This window comes from Marmota marmota, unplaced genomic scaffold, assembly GCF_001458135.2.
Source record: "Marmota marmota marmota unplaced genomic scaffold, marMar, whole genome shotgun sequence".
Taxonomy (NCBI): Eukaryota; Metazoa; Chordata; class Mammalia; order Rodentia; family Sciuridae; genus Marmota; species Marmota marmota.
The window spans coordinates 9207529-9231517 of record NW_025999941.1 but is presented as its reverse complement, the minus strand read 5'-3'; the positions used below and the strand labels follow the sequence as shown (position 1 = coordinate 9231517).

Below are 23989 nucleotides of genomic sequence, written 5' to 3'. Positions count from 1 at the left end.
AGCCCTATTCCCAGGTAGAGTGATACCCTCTCTGTTTGCAAGGAGAGTATGTACCCAAGCTCCTTACCTCACCGTGTTGCATACATCACATTTTTTAAAGTTAATTTTCACATTCTGTTTTTGGTTGATGTTTCCATTTTATTTCCCTTTTGACTTCTTCTTTTTCTTCTTTTTTTAACCTTTTATAGTCCACTGCTGTGTTTAATGAAAGATGAATGGATTAAAGGAAGCATGCTGATAACAAGGGAAAAGTTAAAAAAAAAAAGCATCCAATTAATGAAAGAGCCCACGGAACACAGAACAAATGCAGAGAAAGGCAGATAAATCTGATGCCTGTTTATTAAGTACAATTCACCTTGAATTCAGAAAAGGGAACTTTTTCAGTCAAGGATTAGTGACAAGATTTGAAAAGAGTCGCCCAGGGAAAGAGGATTAACAAAAGGAGATATTATAGAATGAAATAGAAGTGAATTAACAAATCGATTTTCTGTAAGGGTTAGAAGACACAAGATTTATTTGGAAGATAAATATTTGGTAATTGAAACCCGTAAGTGTTTTGTTGCTGGTTTTCTCACAGCAAAGCTCAGCTGGCGTGGTAAGAATCTCAGAGCTGAGACCACAGGATGGTGCAGACCCTACTCAAAGGCTATGGGCCTTTTACTCTCTCAACATTGAATGCTCAGTTTCCATGACTTCCCACTTTAGTAATTCAAAGGATTTTTTTACTCTAAGTAAAGAGGTTACTTTAAACTTAATGAGAATAATTTGGAGCCAGAAGCTAAAATCACTTCTTTTATATGGGGGACTTTTTTTATTTTTTAAATAGGAGCACCCTATTAGATTTTTGCTCATTTCACATTCTACTTTTCTGTGCTTCACCTGCATTTTGGAAGACATGTCCTAGGACTCATCTTGTCTGTGGACAGCATAATGGGGCATTTTACCTGGCGGAAGCTTTATAGGCTGTGATGTCCTGTCACCAGGTGACGCTCTTGATGTTGAAGTGCCACAGGCGATCTCTGCCACTGGTCTGTTCTCTGAAATGACCCTGTGCCTGGCTTCCCCTATCGGACCCTTCCAAGGATGTTGGGTTGGGTTTGACTCATTAATTCACAAAGGTTTATTGATTTTCTGATGATCTATTGGTTTCTTTGGCTCCAGGTAATGGTCTGTGCCCCAAAGAATGGAGAGAGGAAAGAAATTATTCACTCCTCACATAACTAATCCCTCCCTTATTCTTTTTTTCTTTTTTTGTATTGGGCATTGAATCCAGAAGTGTGTAACCACTGAGCCACATCCCCAGTCCTTTTTATATTTTATTTAGAGATAGGGCCTCGCTAAGTTGCTGAGGCTGGGTTCGAACTTGGGATCCTCCTGCCTCAGCCTCCTGAGCCACTAGGATTACAGGCCTGTGCCACCATTCCCATGTTATTTTTCTATTCAATTTTCTTTCACCCTCTTTCCATCCATTCTTAAGATAAGTGGGTTTTATAAAACGGATGTTTGTACATTTGGCTTTTGACTATGTTGCTTTCTGGGAATAATATGACCAATATAATATGTCATTGTCCACCTTATATTTATTTATTGGGTGGTGCTAGGCAAGCTCTCTACCAATTGAAGTATATCCCTGACCCACAGACCTATTCTTATTTTTGATGGTCCATTGGATGACTGGGTCTCTTTAAAATAAGTCATACTTATTTTCAAAGATAGGATAAAAGGGAAAGGCAAATATGTTTAACAAACAGATAATAACTTTATTAGGAAATAATTCATTACCATTAAAATTTTAAAGGTACTGCCATTATTAATTAGGGATTTCCAAATAAAATTTGATCATTTAAACCATTGAATTAGTCCTTAATGTCCTGTGCTTGTTGTAGTTTTCCTTGTTCCCAGGATTCATCTCTTTCTACCCCATGACACAGAGCATGCTCACATGAATGGACACACACACACACACACACTTTCCGCATTTCTTTGCAGGGGGTAGGAATAATGAGAAGAGATAATTCCCTTGGAGCTATGTGGCTTTTGGATCAACCCATGTTTGGAAAAGATGAATCATATGACTTAGGCAGACATATGTCTCCCACCTGACTATTGTTTAAGATTCCTTATGTAGATTTGAGATACATTCCAGAATATGTAATTTAAGAGAAGAAAATAAAATAAAATGCTTCTCTGTAATCGAACCACAAAAACCTATAGATCAAATACGCAGGCAACTCTACACAGTTCTTGCCTGTCCTTGTCACTTCTTTGCTTCCCCATCTAGCATCTACAAGTTAGCCTGGGCCTCTTCCAGCCCCAAGACCAGATTTATTAAAAGCTCTTAGTATTGTCTTTGATTTTATACCAAAGCCAGGTACTTGAACAACATATTCTTCTCTTCCTAGTAAAACCTTTCAGTCAAGGCTTCTATCCTTCTTATTTCTCCTCTGAGGGTGATTCTACCAACTCTCAAGTGCAATAACACTGTGTGTGGCCTCTGGGGTGCTTTGTATCTGCCAGAGGTAAGGGTGGGAGGTTTGGAAGTGGCTTCTGTCTTCCCCTCTTCTTTTTACAGACTCAGGAGTCTGCTTTAAAAACCCCTTCTGGGACTGGGGTTGTGGCTCAGTGGTGGAGCACTTGCCTAGCAGGAGTGAGGCACTGGGTTTGATCCTCAGCACCACATACACAAATACATAAAATAAAGTTATTATTTAAAAAAAATAAAACACCTCCTGTTTGTGGAGAGGACTTTCCACCTTGTTTTCCAGGCATTTGAAGGCAGGGTTTGCAGCTGAATGCATCTTTCTGCACATTACCAAATTCCCATGGAAGAATTTGGAAGGACCCCAAGGATAAAAGAGAAAGAGTATTTGGTGGGCCTTCTTCTCATTCTTGATCTTGTGTTTGTTTTGTCCGGGCTGTTTGCCAGAAGCATCCCTGCAGCTCAGCATGCCTCTTCCCCTCACTCGCCCGCCTTCTCATTGTCTCTGAATAATTTAAAATTCTCAGAAGGAGACTACTTGGTGCAAAGTCTAATTAGATATGTGGAATGTATGACCATGGCCCAGTGAATGAATGAAGGGTGGGTTGACTTTGGAAGCTCATCTGTCTGACTTCATCTCCTCCTGTCCATTCCTCTTTCATTGGTTTCTTTCCTTTTTCTTCTCCACCGAGTTTAATCCTGGGTTGCCTTTTCTCTCCTTCTGCTGTTCTCATCTTCTTCTTTTGCCTCCTTCCCTCTGTTATCATGGGTGATCTCACTCATTCCCATGTTGCTTTTTCTCCCTGATCCTCCTAAGTCTTGCATTGTCTTCCCTTCTGTCTTCCCCTCTTCTCTTTACTCATGTTTTGAGTCTCTGATGTCACAGCAGTTCTTCAGAGAGGGCTCTGGGTCTCCATTGAGGAGTCACAGCATTTGGTGCTATTTGTCACATTGTATACTGATGCAAATGTCTGTTCTTTTATTTGTTTAATGTTTCCCCAGAAGAACCTCAACTCTTATGCATGAAGATGTATATTATCTGTGCTTTCTGGAGGAGTCCTGTCACTCAGTACAGGATCTGGTACACAGTAGGTATTTAATAAGTAAATTGTTGAATGAGACCCTCAGGGGTTGACTTGATTCTCTAGGCTTGTTGGCACTGTCAGGCCCTGGTTAAAAGAGAAGATTTTGTTTTCATTGTCAGTGAAGGTTGTTTTTGTTGGTTTGTGTACTGAGGAGAAATCAATTCTGGAGAATTTACTGTTCTGCTGAATGAATCAAGTATGCAATCTCTCATCGGGGCCATCTTTGGAAGCCTAATTTTCATGGCGGAGTGTATTCACGTATAGGCAATGTGCTATGAAATATCCTGCTGGAGTCTCTGCTGTTTGGTGGTGGTTTTTGAAATCCCAAAGCATGATACTCAAACCCGGGATCTTAGCTCTGTGAGGTTCAGGTCTTCTCTCCTGTCAAGATAGTGTCAATCTCTAGCTCCATCGTGAGAAGGCAGTGATGCAAGAAAGCACTTAGCAGGAGACCTGTCTCAGAGGACATGCTCCATTGTTATTAGCTGTTATCATGATTGATTAGGTGATTGATTGGGCACTCATCTGCTGTGACTTCACATTCTCTGCTCCAGGGATCCTTTGTTCCCACCATTCATCGGTCTCTTTGAAGGGAAGTTTCCTGTAAGAAGCCTTGAACTAATAACTTACTTGTCACTGGAGGTATCTTGAATCCTTGTTCTCAGCAGTTCACCTATTTCCTATATTCCCTCTCGTTGCTATCATGGAGTCATAAAGGGAAGGAGGCCAACTCTTTGGTGGGACCAACAGTGGCTCCAGACCTGCACCAGGGGTTGCTGAAAGGTTTTCATTGAGGAGCACCAAGACACAGCAGCTGCATCGGGCCTCATGGTAATCAAACCAAATCAGAGAAATGTGATTGGAAGATGCAGCAACAGGGACAAACAGGGTGTTCCTGTTTGAGTTTATATCATATGAAGGTCCAGAGGGAAGAATTGGGAATTTTTTAACCGGAAAAAAATGATGACCAGTGTAATAGATGGCACCAGGTACCTCATTAAGCACTTTAGACAGAGAAAATCATACAATCTGTAGAGCAATCCCATAAGGTAATTGTAATTATTACCCTCATTTTTTTCAGGTGAGAAAACGTAAGCAGAGGATGTCTGGGACAGTTTCTCCAAAGAGTCAAGGAGAGCCAGTTTTAGGGTTGGGATCACATTCAGCCTATGTGCACCATGACCTGGCCCCCCCACCCCCCATCTCTCTCTTAAAATATGTAAGGTAGAGTGAGATTGGGTGACATAGCTGCATTCTAAGGGCAGATGTTACAGCAAAGCAGAGAGTTCAGATGAGAATGTTTTCCATGCTCAGTGTTACCCAGCGATGGGATGGGCTCCCTCATGAGGCTGCAATAGCCTCTCCATAGAAAAGACCAGGGGTTGTTTGTGGAGATGCCTTAGGCAGTTTTGAAGGAGCACTGGGCTCAAGGACCAGAAACATCTGTGTTATATGTATTCAGTATTGAAAATGATTCTCTATCCCAGGTTTTCTCAATCCCTGCACTATTGGCATATTTGGTCAGGTGATTTTGTATTGTGGGAGGCTGCCCTGCCCTTTGTAGGATCTTTGGCGCTTCCCTTGACCTTTACCCACTAGATTCAGCTCCCGCCAAGAGAGAAGACCCCTAATGTCTCCACACACTGCCAGGTGTCCCTGCTGGACCAAATAGTTCCTAGCTAAGTATGGCTGACTGCTGTGAATGTACCCTGCTTCTTGACCATGTCCACTCCAGGGTCCCAGTGTATTTATGTGAGGACCCTGGGTTGTCCACCCTTTTAGATTCATTTTCTTCATTTTGGTGGTCTGAAGGACAAAACACTTTGTTCTTGAGCTTCCTGAAGAAATATTTTGAAAATACTTCATATTGGCATGTATAAGGCAGTCTCACCTTGATTGTGCAGAAATAATTACATTTACAACCTTACATTTAAAAAAAATCTGTAAGAAAATAAACCAAGAAGTAAAATGTGATACTGGGCATATAATTAAGGTCCCCCCGCTTCTATTTGTTTATCTATACCTTTTGATTATTCTCCTTATAATGAGCCAATTTTGCTTTGCTTTTATTTTTTAATTTGCAAAATTTGCTTTTCTAGTAAGGAAAAAAAATATCTCATCTTATCACCAAGTACTGTAGGAGGTTTATTAGCAGAGGTCAGGACATGAGCTCTGGAGCCAACCTGCCTGGATTTAAGTCTTGCCCTTACTTATTTATCTAAACTTAGACTTTACTTTTCCCATTTGAAAAACAATATCCCATGACAAATTTAGAAAACAGAAAATTCATCTAAAAATCTGCCGCCATGCCCATCCAGCCCGATGAATGGAATTTTGTTGTGGTGTTTCTCAGCATCTGAGGCTTTCTCTTTTTATGTGGATTTATTTTAAACATGTTGTACTATATAACATGCATCTTGGCATTATTTCAAGAGCAATATCTCTAATTGTACACAGTTGCGTAGACATTGGACGAGATGCTTTCTGACATAGTAATGTAGTAGCTGTGGACGAAGGCCAGGCTTGTTCAGTGGGGTATTTAATTCATGTCTGGAGCAGACACCTGAACCAGTCACGCTCTTCTTCGTACATCCTGAGAAGTTTATCATAGTTTTCTATCAGTGATTACTAAATTTCTTTGAATGTGACACTTTGTACATTTTTAATCACACAAATAATGCATGAACACGTGCTCTTTGTGAACAATTCCAATAACCCAGTGGTATATACTGAAAGAAGAATTGTATTTCTTTTAATTCTACTCTATGACCCTGACCTGAGATAACATTCTTTCTGGTTTAGTGTTCACCCTTCCCTGATTAATTAGAAAAACCATCATTTATTGACAGAACACTCAGAAAACTTCACATTACAATTTACCCACACATAGACAGCAGAGCCATCTGGGAGAAGAATTAATTGTTTTAGGAAATGCCCCAAGCTTGATGTATATGCTTAATAGGATACAGAGACCTTAAATCATATCGTAAATAGATGCTAATGATCAGACGTTATGCATGACGTATTGACACAGGCCAGCCATCAACAGTGGGTTGATGCCCTGTCACTATCCAAAAGGGGACCTTTTCTGGGTCTCTTGGTATTCTTGGGTAGCTTAACATATAGTTTAACTTGTGTCCATAAGCCTTGGAAGGAATTCAGGGGACTGTGAACTTAGACTGGGAAAATAATGACATCTTTTATTTTCACTAACCGCAAGCCAAAACTTATTACTTTCTTATCTTACAAATGTAGGTGACAGGCCATAATAGTGCCTATGACTTTGTCATCAACAGGAATCACAGATATTTCTGTGTCAAGGCCTAGCTGATGCAGAAGTCTCCTTGCTATTGCTCATCCTGTAACCTGCTGATGATGGTGACCGTAGACACCACTAGATCTTGTCATTGAATGCATGAAGACACACCCATATTTCCACATCACAAATTTATATTTTAACCATTTTGAAAATGGAATTTTAGTATAATCGATGCCTCACATTTTGGGGGTTGTCAGTCATGAAAATGAGACCCTGAAGTTTAGGAATCACGGCAAGTTTACTTTACTTCAAGTTTACTTTACTCTTGAAGTAGGGTGGTTTGGAAAATTCTAGACTACTGGGAAATTTAACTATGTTTCTCTTCCTCTTATACACACACACGCGTGCGCGCGCACACACACACACATAAAATCACTATGCTACCAATATTTTTTCCTCTTATGTGTTCTTTTTTATTTTCATTTTTTAAATGATTGTAGAAGGACATAATGCTAGTTATTTATTTATTTATTTATTTATGTGGTGTTGAGGAGCAAATCCAGTGCCTCATACATGCTAGGAAAGCACTCTACCACTGAGTTACAACCCCAGAATCTTTTTATGGGTTCTTATGTTTGCACCCGGTAATATTGTTCTGAGAAGGGGCCCATAGACTGCATGTATACGGGAGAAGCCTGTGGCATGCCATCCCCTTAAAATTCCTATCTTAAAGGCATAGTAAGAATGATGGGATGAATTGGTTCATTTCCTAAATGCCCCTTAGGAGGAAAAAATATTGGTAGCATAGTGATTTTGTGTGTATGTGTGTGTGTGTGTGTGTGTAAGAGGAAAAGAGACATAGTTAAATTTCCCAGTAGTCTAGAATTCTCCAAACCACCCTACTTCAAGAGTAAAGTATGGACCTCACTTAACTTGCCGTGATTCCTAAACTTCAGGGTCTCATTTTCATAACTGACAACCCCCAAAATGTGAGGTATCCAGTGCTTTGGTAAAAGGGTCTGTAGAGGCAGGTGGCCTCCCATTCTGAGTCCCTGTATGGCTGAGGAGCTATGCATAGTGAGAAAGAAGGACCCTGGTTCTGTCCTCCTGGGCTGGGATCTTGGTAATCCTGTGCCTGTTCTTCACGGGCCTGGGTTGCCTGCTGCCCCCTGGGTACAGTCATCCTCCTAGTGTGCCTGAAAGCAGTCAGCACACTGCCTAAGACATTGACTACTATACCAGCTTCTGAGAGACACATGAATGTGTTATTCTGTGTCTTGTGTCTTGATTTCTTCACATGAAGATGAATGAGGAAGATGTTCAGAGACATTTTTGCATCTGAGCCCCAGTATGTTAAAAAAAAAAAAAAAAAAGCTCAGTGGAAGGTTTAACTAAAAAACACAGATTTCAGGCTCATCTTAACAAATTAAGTAACCATGGTGTGCTTCCCTCGCCCCCAAACGCAAAGATCAGAAGAAGCCATGTGCGACCGATGTCTTAGGATGGGACAGAAGCTCTGCCATTTGCTGTATATTTCAATGTAGCTCAATTCCCTTCCCTCATATGGCCAGTCTGGCCTCTGGAGGTTTTGCATTAATGGCTCTGAAATGGATTCCTTTACATTCTAACACCATGATTGTAAAGATACTAGGAAAAGGTCCTTTGTGTTGGGCTTGGTGAAGTCTGTCAGAAAAAATCATTTGATTCTGAAGTTGGTGACACCTAAATTTTTAGAGGATTTAGATGATGATTTTGCATCTCAGCATAAGGGAGACTCTGATGTAGTACCCTCTTTTGGGGGGTCTGTGAGTAAAATTGAAGGATTTCCTGCTGCAAACTCCCAGAGGACCTGAGGATTCTGTGGACAATATGAAGCAAGGAGATGTTTTAATGATGGATGCTGATGCCATGGACCATTTTCTTGGCTTCTGATATCGCAGTAGGGGATTCTATATCAGAATCTCCCAGCGTTTTCACAGGATTGGCTTCCCAGTATGAGCAGACAGTTTCAGTTATCACCTCTTCTTTTCAATAGGAGGGAGCATGGATTGATAATCGTTTATGAAGCATGACCTCTCCATGACTCCGTATAATCACAGTGGGAAGCTAGGGTCCAGCCCTGACATCCATTGGAGTCTCTGGATTCATTCTGGAGTTGATGGAGTTAAAGATTCATTCAGATGCAGGGTCCTAACACTCATTCTGGCTTTTGGCTCTGTAACTACAGAAACCACTTGAGCAGCTGCAAATAGTATTAGCTCTAAGCTTGTTATGGACCTTGTGGACTCATTCATTGATTGCCTTCGATTTCCAGGACATCTTGGATATAGAATTAAAAAGACTTTAGTTAAGCCAATTAACTTTCGTGGTGCCTGGGCAACTAATATCGTGTGCTCGAGAAGGTCATTGATGTTATTCAAATAGCAGTTTTATTTGTGCTGGGATTAAGGAAATCAGAACAAAAGGTCTAAGATTTTGTTTATACCGTGTTCCTTTCCGTGTTGCAGTATCTTGGCCTTTCACATCTGAGTCTGACCATAATTACACATACAAGTGATTGGGTCACGTTATTCCTTCTGTAGATTGTGACTTGATTGCACCCGCTCTCAAGTATCCATCACACAAATTGGTTCCAGGAAAGTTTTAACTCAAGATTTTATCTAGCTATGGTTTATCAAGCTTTCAAGCTGAAGTGTGCCGGTTAAGAGCCTGGGCTTTGGGACCATGCTGCTTGGGTTCAAATTCCAGCTCCTGCATGGATTATACTCCCATTTCCAGGGTATTGACTGAGGGCTAACTACGGTTCCCAGCCGTGACTCAGGCCCAATTATGTGCTCTTGGGTCATGTGTCTGTCTACTTACAGTTTCTCCTCTAAACCTTGCGTTGTCTCACACATGAGCTTTTGGGGGACACCTCACATCCAAACCACAACAGTATCACTTCCAAGCTAAGGAATTCAAGAAGCAGGTCGAGCAGAGCTGAATGATGGGAGGATCACGTGCCCCTGAATCACTGTGTGGAAGAAGTCTAATGACCAGGAACTCCTTTACCAGGAACTCCCTTACGGGATGGGTTCGTGAATAAGAAATATATTTCTGACTGTGCACAGTGTCACATGCCTATCATCTCAGAGGCTTGAGAGGCTAAGGTAGGAAAGGAGGATTATGAGTTCAAAGCCAGCCTCAGCAACTTAGCAAAGACAGTGAGACCCTGTCTCTAAATAAAATACAAAAGAGGGCTGGGGATATGGCTCAGTGGTTATGTGCCCCTGATTTTAATCCCCAGTACAAAAAAAAAAAAAAAAAGAAGAAAAAAAATGAAAAAGGTAAAAAGAAAATAAAAAAGAGAAAAAAGAAATATATTTCTTTTGTTCTAAGCCACTGAGATTTTGTAATATTTTTATTATAGCAGCTAATGTTCCTTTAAATAACAGCTAGTGGTGTCACCCATTGGGGAATTTACTTGATCTCTCTGTGCCTCAGTTCCCTCACCTGTAAAAATAGGGAAAATAATATCAACCTGATCCAGGATAAGTGCTCAGTAGATGCTGGTTGCTCTTATTAATAATAAGTCATTGTTGTTGTTATTCCCTCTGGTCCTCAGGGAACAGAAAAGATGAATTGTTTTCAATTGGAATATCAGAAAATGTGTTTGGAAGAAGTAGGCTGCAGAAAGCAATCCGTATCAAGCAGTGCAGGCTGTGCAAAGTGATATTTTACCATTTGCTCTTTGGCTATAGTTAAATTTGTTGGTGGACATAAAAGCCACTCATAAATATTAAGAGGAGGTGAAATTTCTGTTCTCTGACACACACAGGCCTGTAATCATTGCTCTGACTTGTGGGGTTGTGAGGTGTTTGTTCAGCATAAATATTCTCATTTTGAAGCCTTGGATCCCCATGCAGTAATCCTGAAAACACCCAGGAAATGGAGTTTTTAAATAACCATTTGAAGCCATTTGATCTTATTCAGGAGACAGATGAAGTCCCCAATTGTAAAGCACCATGGTATACCTTCACACCAGGACAAGGCTGGTTCTGTCAACGGCTCAGTGGGTGGTGGCCTCTGACTTGATTTCCCTTATATAAAACAGGAGAGAATTCAACATTCACACTCCGTTTTAATCCCAGAACCACCATTTATCAGTGGCATTTGTCTGGTTGATTGTGTTGAGCAGTAAAAGCTTTATGAGACTTATCAAGATGAAAAAAAAGGGGGGGGGGAAGGAACATAGACATTAAAACAGGGAGAAAAGGAGAGAGATAGCCATCTTTTAATTCAGGAGCTGACAGTCTGGAGGTGGCAGACATCTATCAGAGATCACTCACTGCACAGCCAGTGCTCTGAGGGCCAGCCTCCCCAGAACGCTGTGACTATTAAATACTCCAGGCAACCAGCTGGGAGCATGAGGTCCTGGGCTCTAGAGCAGAGGACCCTGGTGATTTTTGTGACAGTGCTTTCTTGAGATGCGCACCAGAAAGCACCTTGAGAAGTCATTGAGATCATACAGCAATTTCTTCCTAGCTGGGAGCTCTTAAACGCCTGCCAAGGAGGACTTAGGATGTGGCTCAGGATAGAGCACTTGCCTGGCATGTGTGAGGCTCTGGGTTCCATCCCTAGTACCAGAATTAATAAAACAGAACAAAACAAAAAACCAACATGCCAAGGAGACCCTACTGCCCTCACCGCTGATCCAGTTCCATGCTGTTCTTCTGGCACAGGTATTGTTCACAGGTGATGGTCCATCTGTCCAGCCCTGCAGAACTGGGAGCCAAGCTCCTTCTTGACTTCCCTCTGCTTGCTCTTTGGATTGCAAGTCAGTGCCTTGTCTCCCTCTCTCCTCTTCATTCCACACAGGCTTTTTTGTTCTGATGCATTGCCTCTTGTTCTAGTAGCTTTGACAGAGAAAAATTGCATTCCTCAAGGATTTTCCTCAAACTTCACTGGATCTGAAAGAGGGCAAGGTTAATAGCGGCTGCTTTTTTTTTTTTTTTTTAAACCTTGGTGACACTTGATTGGTGTACCTGTAGGAAACAGAATTATTCATCTAAATATGGCATTTTCCACGTTTAACAGAAAGATGTTCTTCGGTGACTGAGAGTCCCACGAAGTCAGTCATTTCTGTTGTTGTTACAGTTAAGAGGCAGTGTTCCTAACATCAGTTTAAAAGATTTGGAAGTGTGTTTACTTGGAAACATAATTGCTTAGAAGTGTTGTGTGTTGAAGTGGCACTTCTGTATGCAATAATTGAGTTTGAGAGGAATACTAAGTACATTTATGTCATAATAAGAAAATGATGCTGCCTATAAGCAGAGACCCAAAAATTGTGGATGAGTTTTTATGGCAACATCTTCAGTAACATATCTGAAAACTGTCATTCCCTATACAAATATAGACTTTGAGCAACCAATTTCTGCCAGAAGAGAGCCATCCCCCAAAGAGTTACTTTTGTAGACCCATGAGAGCCTCGTGAATACATCCAGAGGATGCCTACTGTCCAGAGTAGCATTTGGAGCTGGTTGGTCTGGTAGGTTCTGAATGTTGCTTGGCAGATTATTCTTGTTGAAGAAAGAGAATGGCCATTTTTAGAAGTTTCAGAGCAAGTGTTGGGATTTATTTCCCCCTCTGTTATTGCTCCCATCATATTTTTGGTATTTTACGCTCTGTCCAGCTTTCTGCTGGGTATTGCACATGCCTCCTCTCACCTGATTATTCCAAGAACAGTATGGTATGTGTATGCACTTGACTGTGAAGAAAGGGAGTCTTGTGGAAGCCAGGAAATGTGTCACAGAGAAAGTAAGTTGTGCCACAAGTACTTGAACTTGGTACATCTGGCTGTGTTAGCATCAAACCAGGTGGTCCAGCAAGCATACAGTGATGGTCTTCCTCTGATTGGAACTCTGGACAATGATTCTAAGCAAGTGGGATCCTGCTTTTAGGCCCCAGATCATTATCACTGCAGCAAAATTGGCACATATCCTTTACTAACCAACCTCACAATCAACTGTCTTCCCTGGGAATAATGGAAAAGACAGAGCAGGAGCTGCATTCCTCTGTCCCACTGTAAGGACATAAGCTTACAGCTTTGCATGCAGCCTAAAGGGACCATCTCCTTCCTCTGTTTTTACCTCCTGCATCTCACCTTGTTTCCCTGCCAATCAAGTCATGGCTCTGCTTACCAGCTGTCTTGTGATGGCTCCTGACTGTCTCATTACATTCATAGGATCCTTTATGGACTACCTCTCCCAGGAATTAGATATGCTGTACAACCAATCCCTTTTCTGCAAGCTTTGGCTAATTCATCATTTTACAATCCTCCCTGGGACCCCTTTTCTACCTGGGGGCTGTGATAACCAGTTTTTCCTGATCAGAATATCCTCCCACATCCAACGGTAGTGACAAACTGCACTGCAAACAGGTGAGACCCAAGTTTTGAGATGAAACTTGATTTCCACTTCTGCTGCTGGCAGGTGGGGTCTGCATAATGTTGCAGGCCTTTGCAACAGAAAAGTGTTCAGCATTTAGTGGAGGCCCTACCCTCCAGTGTTGCAGGAGACCCCAATAGCTCACCATCAATTTCTTCTTCGTTCTGGGTTCTTATCTTGTGAATTGGAAGAATGAAATCCATAGACCAGGGTGAGTGAGTGTAAGAGAAGGATTTATTGAAGAACAGAAAAAGGAACAACTCTTGCTGGAAAGACGGGACCCTGTAGCAGGTTTTCTCCTTCTGCGAATGCTAGTCTAGGGGTTTATATAGCACAAGGGCCAGTGCTGTTGGTCCAAACTTATGCTATTAAGGTTTGGAAGAAGTACCAATGCTATTGGTTCAAACTTATGCTAATTAGGGTTTGGAAACATACTAACACTATTGGTCAATTCTTGAGTCCCAATTTCCCGACTTCAGGTCTGCCCCATTTCCATTTTCTTGCTACAAGTCAGGAAGGAGGTTGAAGTTGCCAGATGGGGCTACAGCTCTCCATGGAGTGGGCTTCTGCAGCAGCCATCCACACCATGCCCAGGTGTGGCCACCAACGGATAATAGGTTGGAGTACCTTAGCTTACTTGCTGGTTCACCAGTCTTGGACCTGCTGCACCTGTATGGTGGGCTCCATGTGGCCATGGGGCCACAGGCCATGTTGCCACCACGCTCCAACCTACCTAGGCTGCCGTTCCGCCATGCCATTCCACCAGTTTTCTGCAGCTTCTCTGTCAGGCCCAGTAGGCTGGCTGCCTGGCTTGACATCTGAGGAGCCATGTCAGGTATGTGACTGGAGGAGACATATAGAGACGGCTATGTGGGATGTGAAGGTGTAGGTTCAGGTGGAAATTGTTACTGTCTAGGGGTGCCAGATTCATTGTCTCCCTTCAGCAAAGAACTGAAGAACAGGACATAGAGATAGCAAGCAAGAAGTAGCAAAAGAGAGAAAGACTTCACCAAAGAGAAGGGGCACCAGAGCTTGGAATCTGGAATTTTCTACTTTCCTTATCTCCTCCCCTGTCCATGTGCTTCTCACTATTATTGATTGGCATCCCCTCTGTCAACACATCTGTTTTAGCTTTTTTTTTTTTTTAAATCATATTCCCTCTTATGAGCAAGTATCTGTCTGATTGGGTCCCTGCTTTGTCCATGAGCACTTTTGTCAAGCCAGAAGTTGACCTTAGTTCTGGCCCTGCCTGGGACCTCCTCACTCGCTTCTTGTCCTGGCAGTGTAAGCCTTTTTACATCTCCCTCAAAATGACCCATGCTCTGTTCCAACTTATATTTTGCTTATTTTTAAACAAAATGCACCAAAAATAATCCATGTCATAACTAGAGGGACTCACATGTATTTGCCAAGGTAACCCATCTGTCCCCACACCCTGCAGACTGACACGTGGTAGACTATTTGTAAATATTTGTTTAATGAATGAAAATAATAATTTCATTAAGCTCCTTCTCCTTTTTTTTTTTTTTTTTGTTTGGTGGGGTAATCCTTACTTAAATGATTGGCTTAATGAATTTCTGTCTTATATTGTGGCTTTTTTAGAGCTTGAAGGAATGAGAGTAAGACAAAAGATTGAGCCTCAACATGGGAACACAAGGCTCTTTCACTTTTACATAGCAAACCACTTTTAAGGATTCTGGACTTGGGTTGTCTCTAGGTTGCTGTCCCAGTGACAGGATTTCCAAGGGCATTTGGGTTTGGGGGATTTCAAGGGAAGTGCCAAGACTTGGGTGAGGGCTATTGAAGCAGACCTATTGCTGTCAAGTCATGGGCTTGAGGGCACACTCCCCAGATTCTCAATTGCGGGTAGGAAGGTCCTTGCAATATCCTCTACTCCCCTGGACCTTCTGTCAATCATCATGCCATGACTTTAATGATGGCCACTCCAAAGATGTAATTTTAGTTTTGATGAGAAAATTTAGCCAAGAGAACATGTTAAAATGCACCCGTGGCTTTGGCTCATGATACTCTCTGTGTCTGTTCTCTGTGTTTTTTCCTGGTACTGAGCACATCCAAAACCCCTCTTCTGTGTTCAGCTTTTATCCCAATTACTTGTGATTGGTCAGAAGTCTCCTGACTTGAGCTCCCTCTCTGGGGGCAGTTCCAGGTGACTCACTCTTAGATATGCAGTTATCATGTAGGGAAAAAAAAAATGACCCAAATGTATGAGCAACATTAAGTGTCCTGACAGTGAAGTAGTGCTTTTCTCTTCCTGGCGTTTGTGTGAAATGATCTGGCAAAATAGATGCTGCAGAAATAATGCGTTTCTGTGTCTCCCTTCTCAAGTGATAAATGTTCTTGGCTCATCATGGGATTTCTTGCCAAATGCTGATTCTGCTAACAGAAGAAACAAAAGCATTTGGGTGTTCTTGTGCGACAGGGGAATGCAAAGTTTCTCAGGCTTGCCTTCCTTCTGTGTCATGAATGCTAAGAGGTAATTTGCCAAGGGCTGTGTCCTGCCTAGACCCTTGGCTAAAGTCACAGGCTCCCTTGCTCAGGCATCTGTAGCTCCTGCAGGGAGCCAGGGGAGGGCGGAACCAGGAGCACAAGCACCATCAGCCACCTTGTTGCCATTTGTTTCTCAAAGAGCTTCATTTCAAGAAGGCAGAATGTGACAACCCCTCACAGCACCTACTAGAACCTTCTGCAGCAGAAGTGCCAAGAGGGAAGAGCAAGGGAGCAGTAGGATTTGGGGTGGAGTAGGCATTGTGCTGGGGCACTTTCACAGATGTCCTCCTGGTGAGATTACTGTCCCTGGCATTCTGACTGAGGCCTAGAAGGTCAAACAACATTCTTAAAGTGACACAGCCAGCCAGTCCATAATGCTGCTGTGTCTGACCACCAGCCCTTTTTCTGACTCCCAGAGAACTTTGCCTGTACTTTCTCTGCATCTTTAGTCTCTCCCCATGGCCTGAATCCTGGCCACTCCCCTCAGATGTGCCTCCCTCCTCTCTATTCTGTACATTGAGGTTTTTCAAAACATAAATGACTTAACCCTTTCAATGGCTTCAGTCGTCACAGCTCTCCATACCCCCTACCAATCTGCCCAAGAATGGGTAAGGTCCAAACTCTTAATCATAGCACTTTTTTTTTTTTTGTTTCTGTCATACCAGGGATTGAACCCAAGGGCACTTAACCACTGAGCCACATCCCCAGCCCATTTTTATGTTTCATTTAGAGATAGGGTCTCACTGAGTTGCTTAGGAGCCTCCTGTCTCTGGACCTTTCTACTTGCTGTTCATCCTTTACTGAGTCTCCCACATTTCCAGCCTTGTCATCTCTAAAGGGTCTAGCAAGATGGGAGTCCCTTCCTTGACTGCCCCCATGTGTCTTTGCCCCTTTGCCCCTCAGGATGTGTTGACCAGGACTTCCTCCAACGTTGCTGTACTACTCCTTCTGTGTGTGATGTCTAGCACCCCGCCTGGCACTCCAGAGACACAAAATACAGTCTGTGGAACAAATAGAAAGAATGCTGGAGACAGGATCCCAAGGCCGAATGACTCTAGTCTTTATTCTGGGGGCATGGCCGGCTCTTCCATTGGTGACCCCTTCTTGTGTCTTCTTTTTGTGTGAACACACCGACCTGTTCATACTTTCCTAACTCCTTTTTCCAATTGAAGGAAGACTGATTTACATGAAACAAGCAATTTATAGTGCAGTCCTTGAAGCTAGAGCAAATAAAAAGCTCTTCTCCTGTGCAGCTGTGGGGGAGGTCTGCTGGAGTGGAGGAGTGCCAGACTTTTCTCCAGATTGTGGCGGCTTGGAGGACGGAAGCCATGTTGTGGCCCATATAGGACCTTGGAGTGGACTTCTCACAGAGGCTCCAGGGCCACCTTCCAGACACGTTTTCTCCGCTCCCTGCAGGTATTGGTACTGTCCAAAGCTGTATGTACGCCTTTGTGGCCCTGCTCCAAGCTCTCCTTCAGTGGCCCTGTGGGGGAGCAGAGGCGACGGCTAGACCTCAGCTGTGCCCTGGCTTTGAGGCTTTTGCTTTCTCCAAGAAGCTGCAGCCCTTGTCAACTGGCCATGTCTCCATTTCTCGGGATTTGACTCTCTTGGAGAGTCTGAGCCACTATTGGCTACAAATTCAAAGAAACAGTTTTTTTTTTTTAATGGTAGCAAGAAGTGCCTTAGGAAAAAAAGTTTGCAAATATTTGGGCTGTCAGTCTTCTATCCCTCTACCCTCAACGTTCAAAACCCTGAGCAGTGGTAATTCTGGCCTCTCCAGGGTTTAAACTTGTCTCTGAACATTTGACTCTCTCCAGCTGACTGTAGCTCTCTATGCCTCAGCTCCCCACCTGCAGGGCAGGGATCATACCACCCCTCAGGAGAGTTGTGGGGATTGGACAAAATTAATGTACGAGAAGTTTCTAGCACTGTGCTGTGTAGGACTAATTTTACTGACTTCCTTAGACTCTGCCAGTGAGGACACGTTGACTAATTGTATAGATTCTGATGGGGACTACATTCCCCAAAGGAATCTGTTTAGTAGGGGGCCATATTCTATTCTAAATATAACCACAACTTTCATATTTCCCGTCTTCTAAAATAGCATATTTGTGGTAAACGTTAGAAAAAACAGGTGAGCAAAAAGATGAAAGAAAAAAAATCATTTGTAATTGCATAGCCAACTGTGAACACTTGGCCTACATCCTCTAAGTCGTGCATGTGTATGCAAATGAGTGATTTAAAAGAAAAAAGCCATCAATTACTATCTAGTGTATATTGTAACATACTGTGCATGTTTCCTGCATTGATTGACAGTTTGGGATGGCTGCATGGAATTCTGTTATATCATTGTAACTCACTCTGTCAAGTTGGTGGTCAAATGGCTTGGTTTCCTGCTATAGGTACCTTTTTAATGGCTCTGATCTGTATTACCATTCTGAGCCACCAAGAATTTGTGATTGATTAATGAGTTTCATTGGGTTACTTTCTGCGTTCTTCAAAATCTTTTGATTCCAGCAAAGTGAAACATTTCTTGGAAAGACTAAGGCATCATGTTGTTCTGACCTGATTTCAGCCTATGATAGCATATCTTGAAAAGGCAGAGTATTATCTAGGTATGGGATAACTTCCCCAGGAGGTAGGACAGTAATGGATACTTGGCCTGTTAGCAGAGAAGACCTGTTGGCACCTCTTGAAGGAAAGGACTGAGGCTTAGAAGAGGAATGGAACCAGGAAACTGCTGAGTTTGCCCCCGATCTGGAATCCTCTGTTTGGCAGACAGTTTCATATTGAGATTTGTCACTAAGACATAGGCATAAGTAGTCCTGGGAGACTAACCCACTCTGTGAGGTCAGCGGCTCCTTTTCACAAAGCAGACTCAGAGGACAGATGTGGGAAGATTGCATTGAAAAGTTGGCGGAAAGTTAGAGTTAAATTGATTCCTTCCAGAAATGTACTGGAAGAGAATCACATGCAAATACCATATACAATCAGAATACGGGGGCCCAATATAAAAGCCAAAAAAGTCAAGTATGGGTTCACTGTGAAAACCATTTTATGTATCTTTCTTTTAAGCCTCCATCTAGATCACCTGAAGTCACAGAGTCACTGAAGACAGAGATTTTATTTCACTGATTATAAATATGAGGCTGACATTAGTTTTGTTTTTGTATTTTGGGGTAGTGAATCAGCCCTGGGTATAAGCTGGCCCCTGCTGTGGGCTTTTGGAGCACATCTGGCAGTCAGCAGGGAACCCCTGGGATTTTTGGCACCAAATAGATTGGCTTATGTTCGAACTTAGGGAAAGTTTCCAGTGACTGTCATTGAAGTTTTATCCAGACACCAGAGGACGCTGTTAGCTTGAGCCAGGACTGGGCTGGCCAGTATTCCACATCCCAGGACAATCCAGTCACTGCCTGGGGGCTTGGAGAGGCCGCCCTATAGAGCCCCAGGACAATGCACCTGCCTCACCTGCCTCTTCTTTATATATCATCGTATTAACAAACTTCATCCAGAGAAATCTTGCAAGTGTCTTCTGTGGGTGGGGTGATGATTACGAAGGTCTGTCCTTGCCTTCTGGGCCACACCAACTATAATACCAGGGGAGATGAGCACAGAGTTCTTTGGGCCCTGGAATAGAACGTGCTGCCTCCTTGCTTGGGGAACCAGGACAGCATTGGTGGGGAAGGAGAAAAAGGTTAGAAGAAAGAATAATGATTTGCAGGTGAGATGAAAGAGAGAGGCTTTCCAGAAAAACCCATATGATTTTTATGAATGTTCTCAGATAGAAGTAGGAAACTATACAGCTCCTGGGACATTATGGGACCACGCAGAACAGTTCAGAATCCACTAAATAATAGCAGATGTTTATCTTGGTTTAGACTCAGGTGGTGCAGTAACAGCACTTAGTTTATTTCTACAGGATCAACTTAATTCTGAAAAACTCCCAGCCCTTGGGCCTGGTATTCAGGTCAGAAACTCCAATGTCCAGTCCAAGGGTCCCTTCCACCCTTCCTTCTCTGCCAGTGTCTGGTGATGGGGGATGAGAACTCCATGTCTAGGGTCCCACCTGCTTGTACCAGTGTGAAGGGGATCTTGTGGCTCCTAGAACCCAAAGCCCTATCTCCCAGCTTCCCGGCTGAGCTCTAAAAGATTTTCCTTTTAGTCTTAGGGATCTGAGGAATTCTCCCTTTACTTTTCTTCCCTTCCTTAAGTCTGTCCTTCTGTCCACAAACTCTAATCTTCTCCTTTTGGAATACTCAGTATTATTGCTTCAAATGATTTGGAAATATGAACTGGGAAGGGATGTGTATATCCCTTTCCAAGCTGAGTCTTGGGTGTAAAATGGCCTCTGCTGACCAGGAAAACAGAGAGCCTTTCCAGTTTACATTTTTGAAGTTAAAGGTAGGGAGAATAAGGAGAAAATATAAATGTATATGTCAAAAATTATTCTGCTGTTAAAGAATTGTTAATATTCTCCACTTTTAAAAAATACTCTAGACATCCTAGAGCCAAGATGAGATGTGAACCCCTATTTTTTCTATGCAGGAGTTTGGGGTGAGAGGCAAGTAACTAATTCACAATTTCACCACAAATTAAATATATAACCCCAGAATATTTTTAGTTCTACAGTCTTTTAAAAACTTCATAAATATAATGGATTTATATTGATGGGAAAAGCATTTTGAGCTCCATTTGGAAGATTCCTATTAAGAAACATTCTTTTTTCCCAGTGGGAACAAAATCTAAAATCTAACTAAAATCTTTAACAAGAGTTAAACCAACTCTTTGGTCTCAGGACCACTTTCCATTCTTACAAAATAGTCAAAACCCCCCATGAGCTGCTGTTTATGTGTGTGGTTAGATTTTCTCCCATTCTATAGGCTCTCTGTTGATGTGCTTGATTATTTCCTTTTCTATGAAGAAGCTTTTTAGTTTGATGCCATCCCATTTATTGATTCTTGATTTTACTTCTTGTGCTTTAGGGGTCTTATTGAGGAAGTCTGTTTCTGAGCTGATATGATGAAGTGTTGAGCGTACTTTTTCTTCTAGTACGCACAGGGTTTCTGGTCTAATGCCTAGGAACTTGACCCACTTACAGTTGAGTTTTGTGCAGGGTGAGAGATAGCAACACAATTTCAATCTACTTACTACATATGAATTTCCAGTTTTCTCAGCACCATTTGTTGAAGAGCTGGTTTAAATAGATAAATTGCTGGAGTGTATGATAGGTTTTAAATGAAAAAATTTGCCTTTAATTGGGAAAGTGTGGGGACTATGGGTCAAACCTTGTTATAAACAGACAGATTATATTTGGTTTAAGGGCTATGTAACATTTCAGTTTATTCCTATCCTAGGTACCAGCTGAGTTTCCAAGAGGAACCAGAGTTCATTTTCTTGTTTTCCCATAGTTTGTTTAATAATAAAAAATCATAGTTCAATATCCCGAAATCCAGCAGAAACAGTGATATTAAGGTTTTAGATATTTTAAAATTCTCATTGTTAGAGGCACAGAGTTTTAGTATCATGTGCTTTTAATGTTGCCCTTCCTCCTTACAGAAATACAAAGAGTACGAGAAAGATGTGGCCATAGAAGAAATCGACGGCCTCCAATTGGTGAAAAAGTTGGCGAAGAACATGGAGGAGATGTTTCACAAAAAGTCCGAAGCAGTGCGGGTAAGTCTCCTAATTTCTGCTCTGTGTTGCTGTGTCTCTCAGCTTGAGGGCCTTCTGATGAGCCCAACTCGCAAAGATAAAAGTTGTCTCTTCCATGAGCACTTTTATTTCTCCATTCTGGTTAACCAGGAAAAGCAGTAACTAGGGACTTTACAGGTTGGGTTTCTGGACCAGTTTTCTTCTTAGGATTTTATGCCACAGCGGAGATGCCACTAACTATACAGCTGTAGAGGATGGGCCTCCACCTGTGTGACACACCCACTAATTATCTAGAATTATTCAAGGGTACATGGTGCTTCAATTAAGCAAGTATAAAAATGTAACCCATGCTTGTCTAAATGTGGAATTGAAAAATCTCAATGGGGTAAATGAGGATTAGAAGAAGTTGGAGGTTTTCCTGATCTTTGTTAGAACATTACTATAATCAAAGTGTTTGGTTGACCAAGTAACAGCTCCATAAGTTTCATACTATCAGCTGAATGAATGGAAATGCAGTCCACAGGTGTATTATTTTGGGTTTCCAAGATGGCTTCAGACTTCATTGCTTGTTATCAAACAAGGTCTCATACATTTTTGGCGTAGGACAGGTGAATGCACAGTCCTATACTAATGTTATAATGGCCCACGACTATAGGAGAAATTATAATCTGAAGAGTTCTTTATTTCTAATGTACAGTTTGCTTACCCTCTGGTCTTAATAATTTTCTCCAGAATCTTTTTGTTATAAAAGACCACTTTCTGCTTTAGCTCTTCTTACCTGGTTTGCCAAACCAAATTTCCTCAAGTTATTTCTGCCTTAGACCTGGTAAGCCCACACCTTTGCTTGTCTTTAAAACATTTTTTGTACTATTCTGATTCAGGGAAGGAGAGCATTGTCAATTAAGCTTTTATCTCCAGTGAAACAGTCTTTATGAATCCCAGCTTCTTTTTCTGTAAAATGGGAAAAAGTCAGGCCAGGGGTGTAGAGATCAGACACCTTGTTATGATTTTTGAGCCAATAGAGCAGATGCTGCACATGACCAGTGCTAATGAATTGGAGCTGCTGCACAACTATGATTATTGTTTAAATAAGATGAGACTTCTTTGAGGGAACCATGGAAGAAAAAATGCACCTTTATCTTCTGCAAAAATAGTGTGCTGATTGCTGGCGTGGAAGGTGCAAGGTGGCTTCTGCCACATCCTTGTTTCACTTCCTTGAAGCAGATTGTCTCCCTCACAAACATGGAAGCCCAGTGGATGTTCAAATCTCAAGAACAGAGCCCTGAAGTTAAAAAAAAAAAAATTATAAATTTTAAAAAGCCCCTTGTCGTTGCCATTTTGTGCTTATAAAATGGACACTTCTTTCATGGAACTTTTAGAATATATCAAAAAATATCAAGTGTGGGGGGGCATCTCTTAAAATTCTCACTACCCGGCTGAAAACTATAGCTTGTGCTCTTCTGTGTTTCTTTCCTTCCAGCCTTTTCTGTTTGCATTGCTATATGTGTACTTGTGTGCATTTTCCTTATTTCATATTTGCAATTATGGTACCTATTTACTTTTTTATAACATTTTTATTTTTTAGTAGTAGGTGGACACAACACCTTTATTTTTTATTTTTATTTTTTTATGTAGTGCTGAGGATCAAACTCAGTGCCTCATACATGCTAGGAGAGTGCTCTTCCTCTGAGCCACAACCCCAGCCTCCCATTTACTTTTATACCCAACTTCTTTTTTTTTTTTTAAAGAGAGAGAGAGAGAATTTTTAATATTTATTTTTTAGTTTTTCGGCGGACACAACATATTTATTTTGTATGTGGTGCTGAGGATCCAATCCAGGCCACACGCATGCCAGGCGAGCGCGCTACCTCTTGAGCCACATCCCCAGTCCCTATACTCAACTTTTTATTGCATCTTTCTAGCCTTCAAGTGTATTTTCCTGGGCCACTGTATTTTGTGATTTTCTTCAATGGCTGTGTAACATTTCAGTCTATGAGTGTGTCATCATTAATCCTGCTGCTCCTAGATATTTGGGTGTTTAGGTTATTTGCAAGTTTTGAAGTAGATATTGCTACATTGAATCTTCTGGTACATCAATAAATCAAATAACAGAGCACCTACTACATGTCGGGTGTTCTTTTGAGGATTTTGTATGTCCCCGCTTCTTTTGTCCTTGTATCAGTCCCATGATGGAGGTTTGCCGCAGTCTGGCTGGGCACAATTCAGGAGCCACTTGTCAAAAGAAACGAACTTTATTTTTAGAACAAACACACCACACCACACAGCTCCTCAGGAAAAACCCTCAGAGCCCAACTGCCACCACCGGCTTCCCACAAGCCTCTCAACCTCCCCCACTCCTCCTGCTCTTGAGGCTGATTGGCTGGGTCACGTGGGCGGAGCCAAAAAAGTCCCCCAATGAGCAGCTCCGTGGTCTGAAAGGGCGGGGAAACAGCCCAATGAGCATCACCGCAGAGGAGCCAATCAGTTGGCAGCTAGAAGTTTGCTGGGGCCGCTGTGAGCCAATCATCAGCTGGCAGCTGGAAGTTTGCTGGGGCCCCTTTGGCTGTGGCTCTCAACA

General features: G+C 42.1%; 1 protein-coding gene across 1 annotated transcript in view; it reads left to right on the top strand.

The window, feature by feature from the left end:
* Positions 1–23989, top strand: part of Cacna2d3 (calcium voltage-gated channel auxiliary subunit alpha2delta 3) — a gene marked incomplete at its 5' end in the record, with an annotated part of 864940 nt that overhangs the window by 168991 nt on the left and 671960 nt on the right. Inside the window, one exon of the mRNA XM_048801015.1 lies at positions 21316–21432. Coding sequence (XP_048656972.1) covers positions 21316–21432 — 117 coding nt within the window. The remainder of the gene's footprint in view (positions 1–21315; positions 21433–23989) is intronic.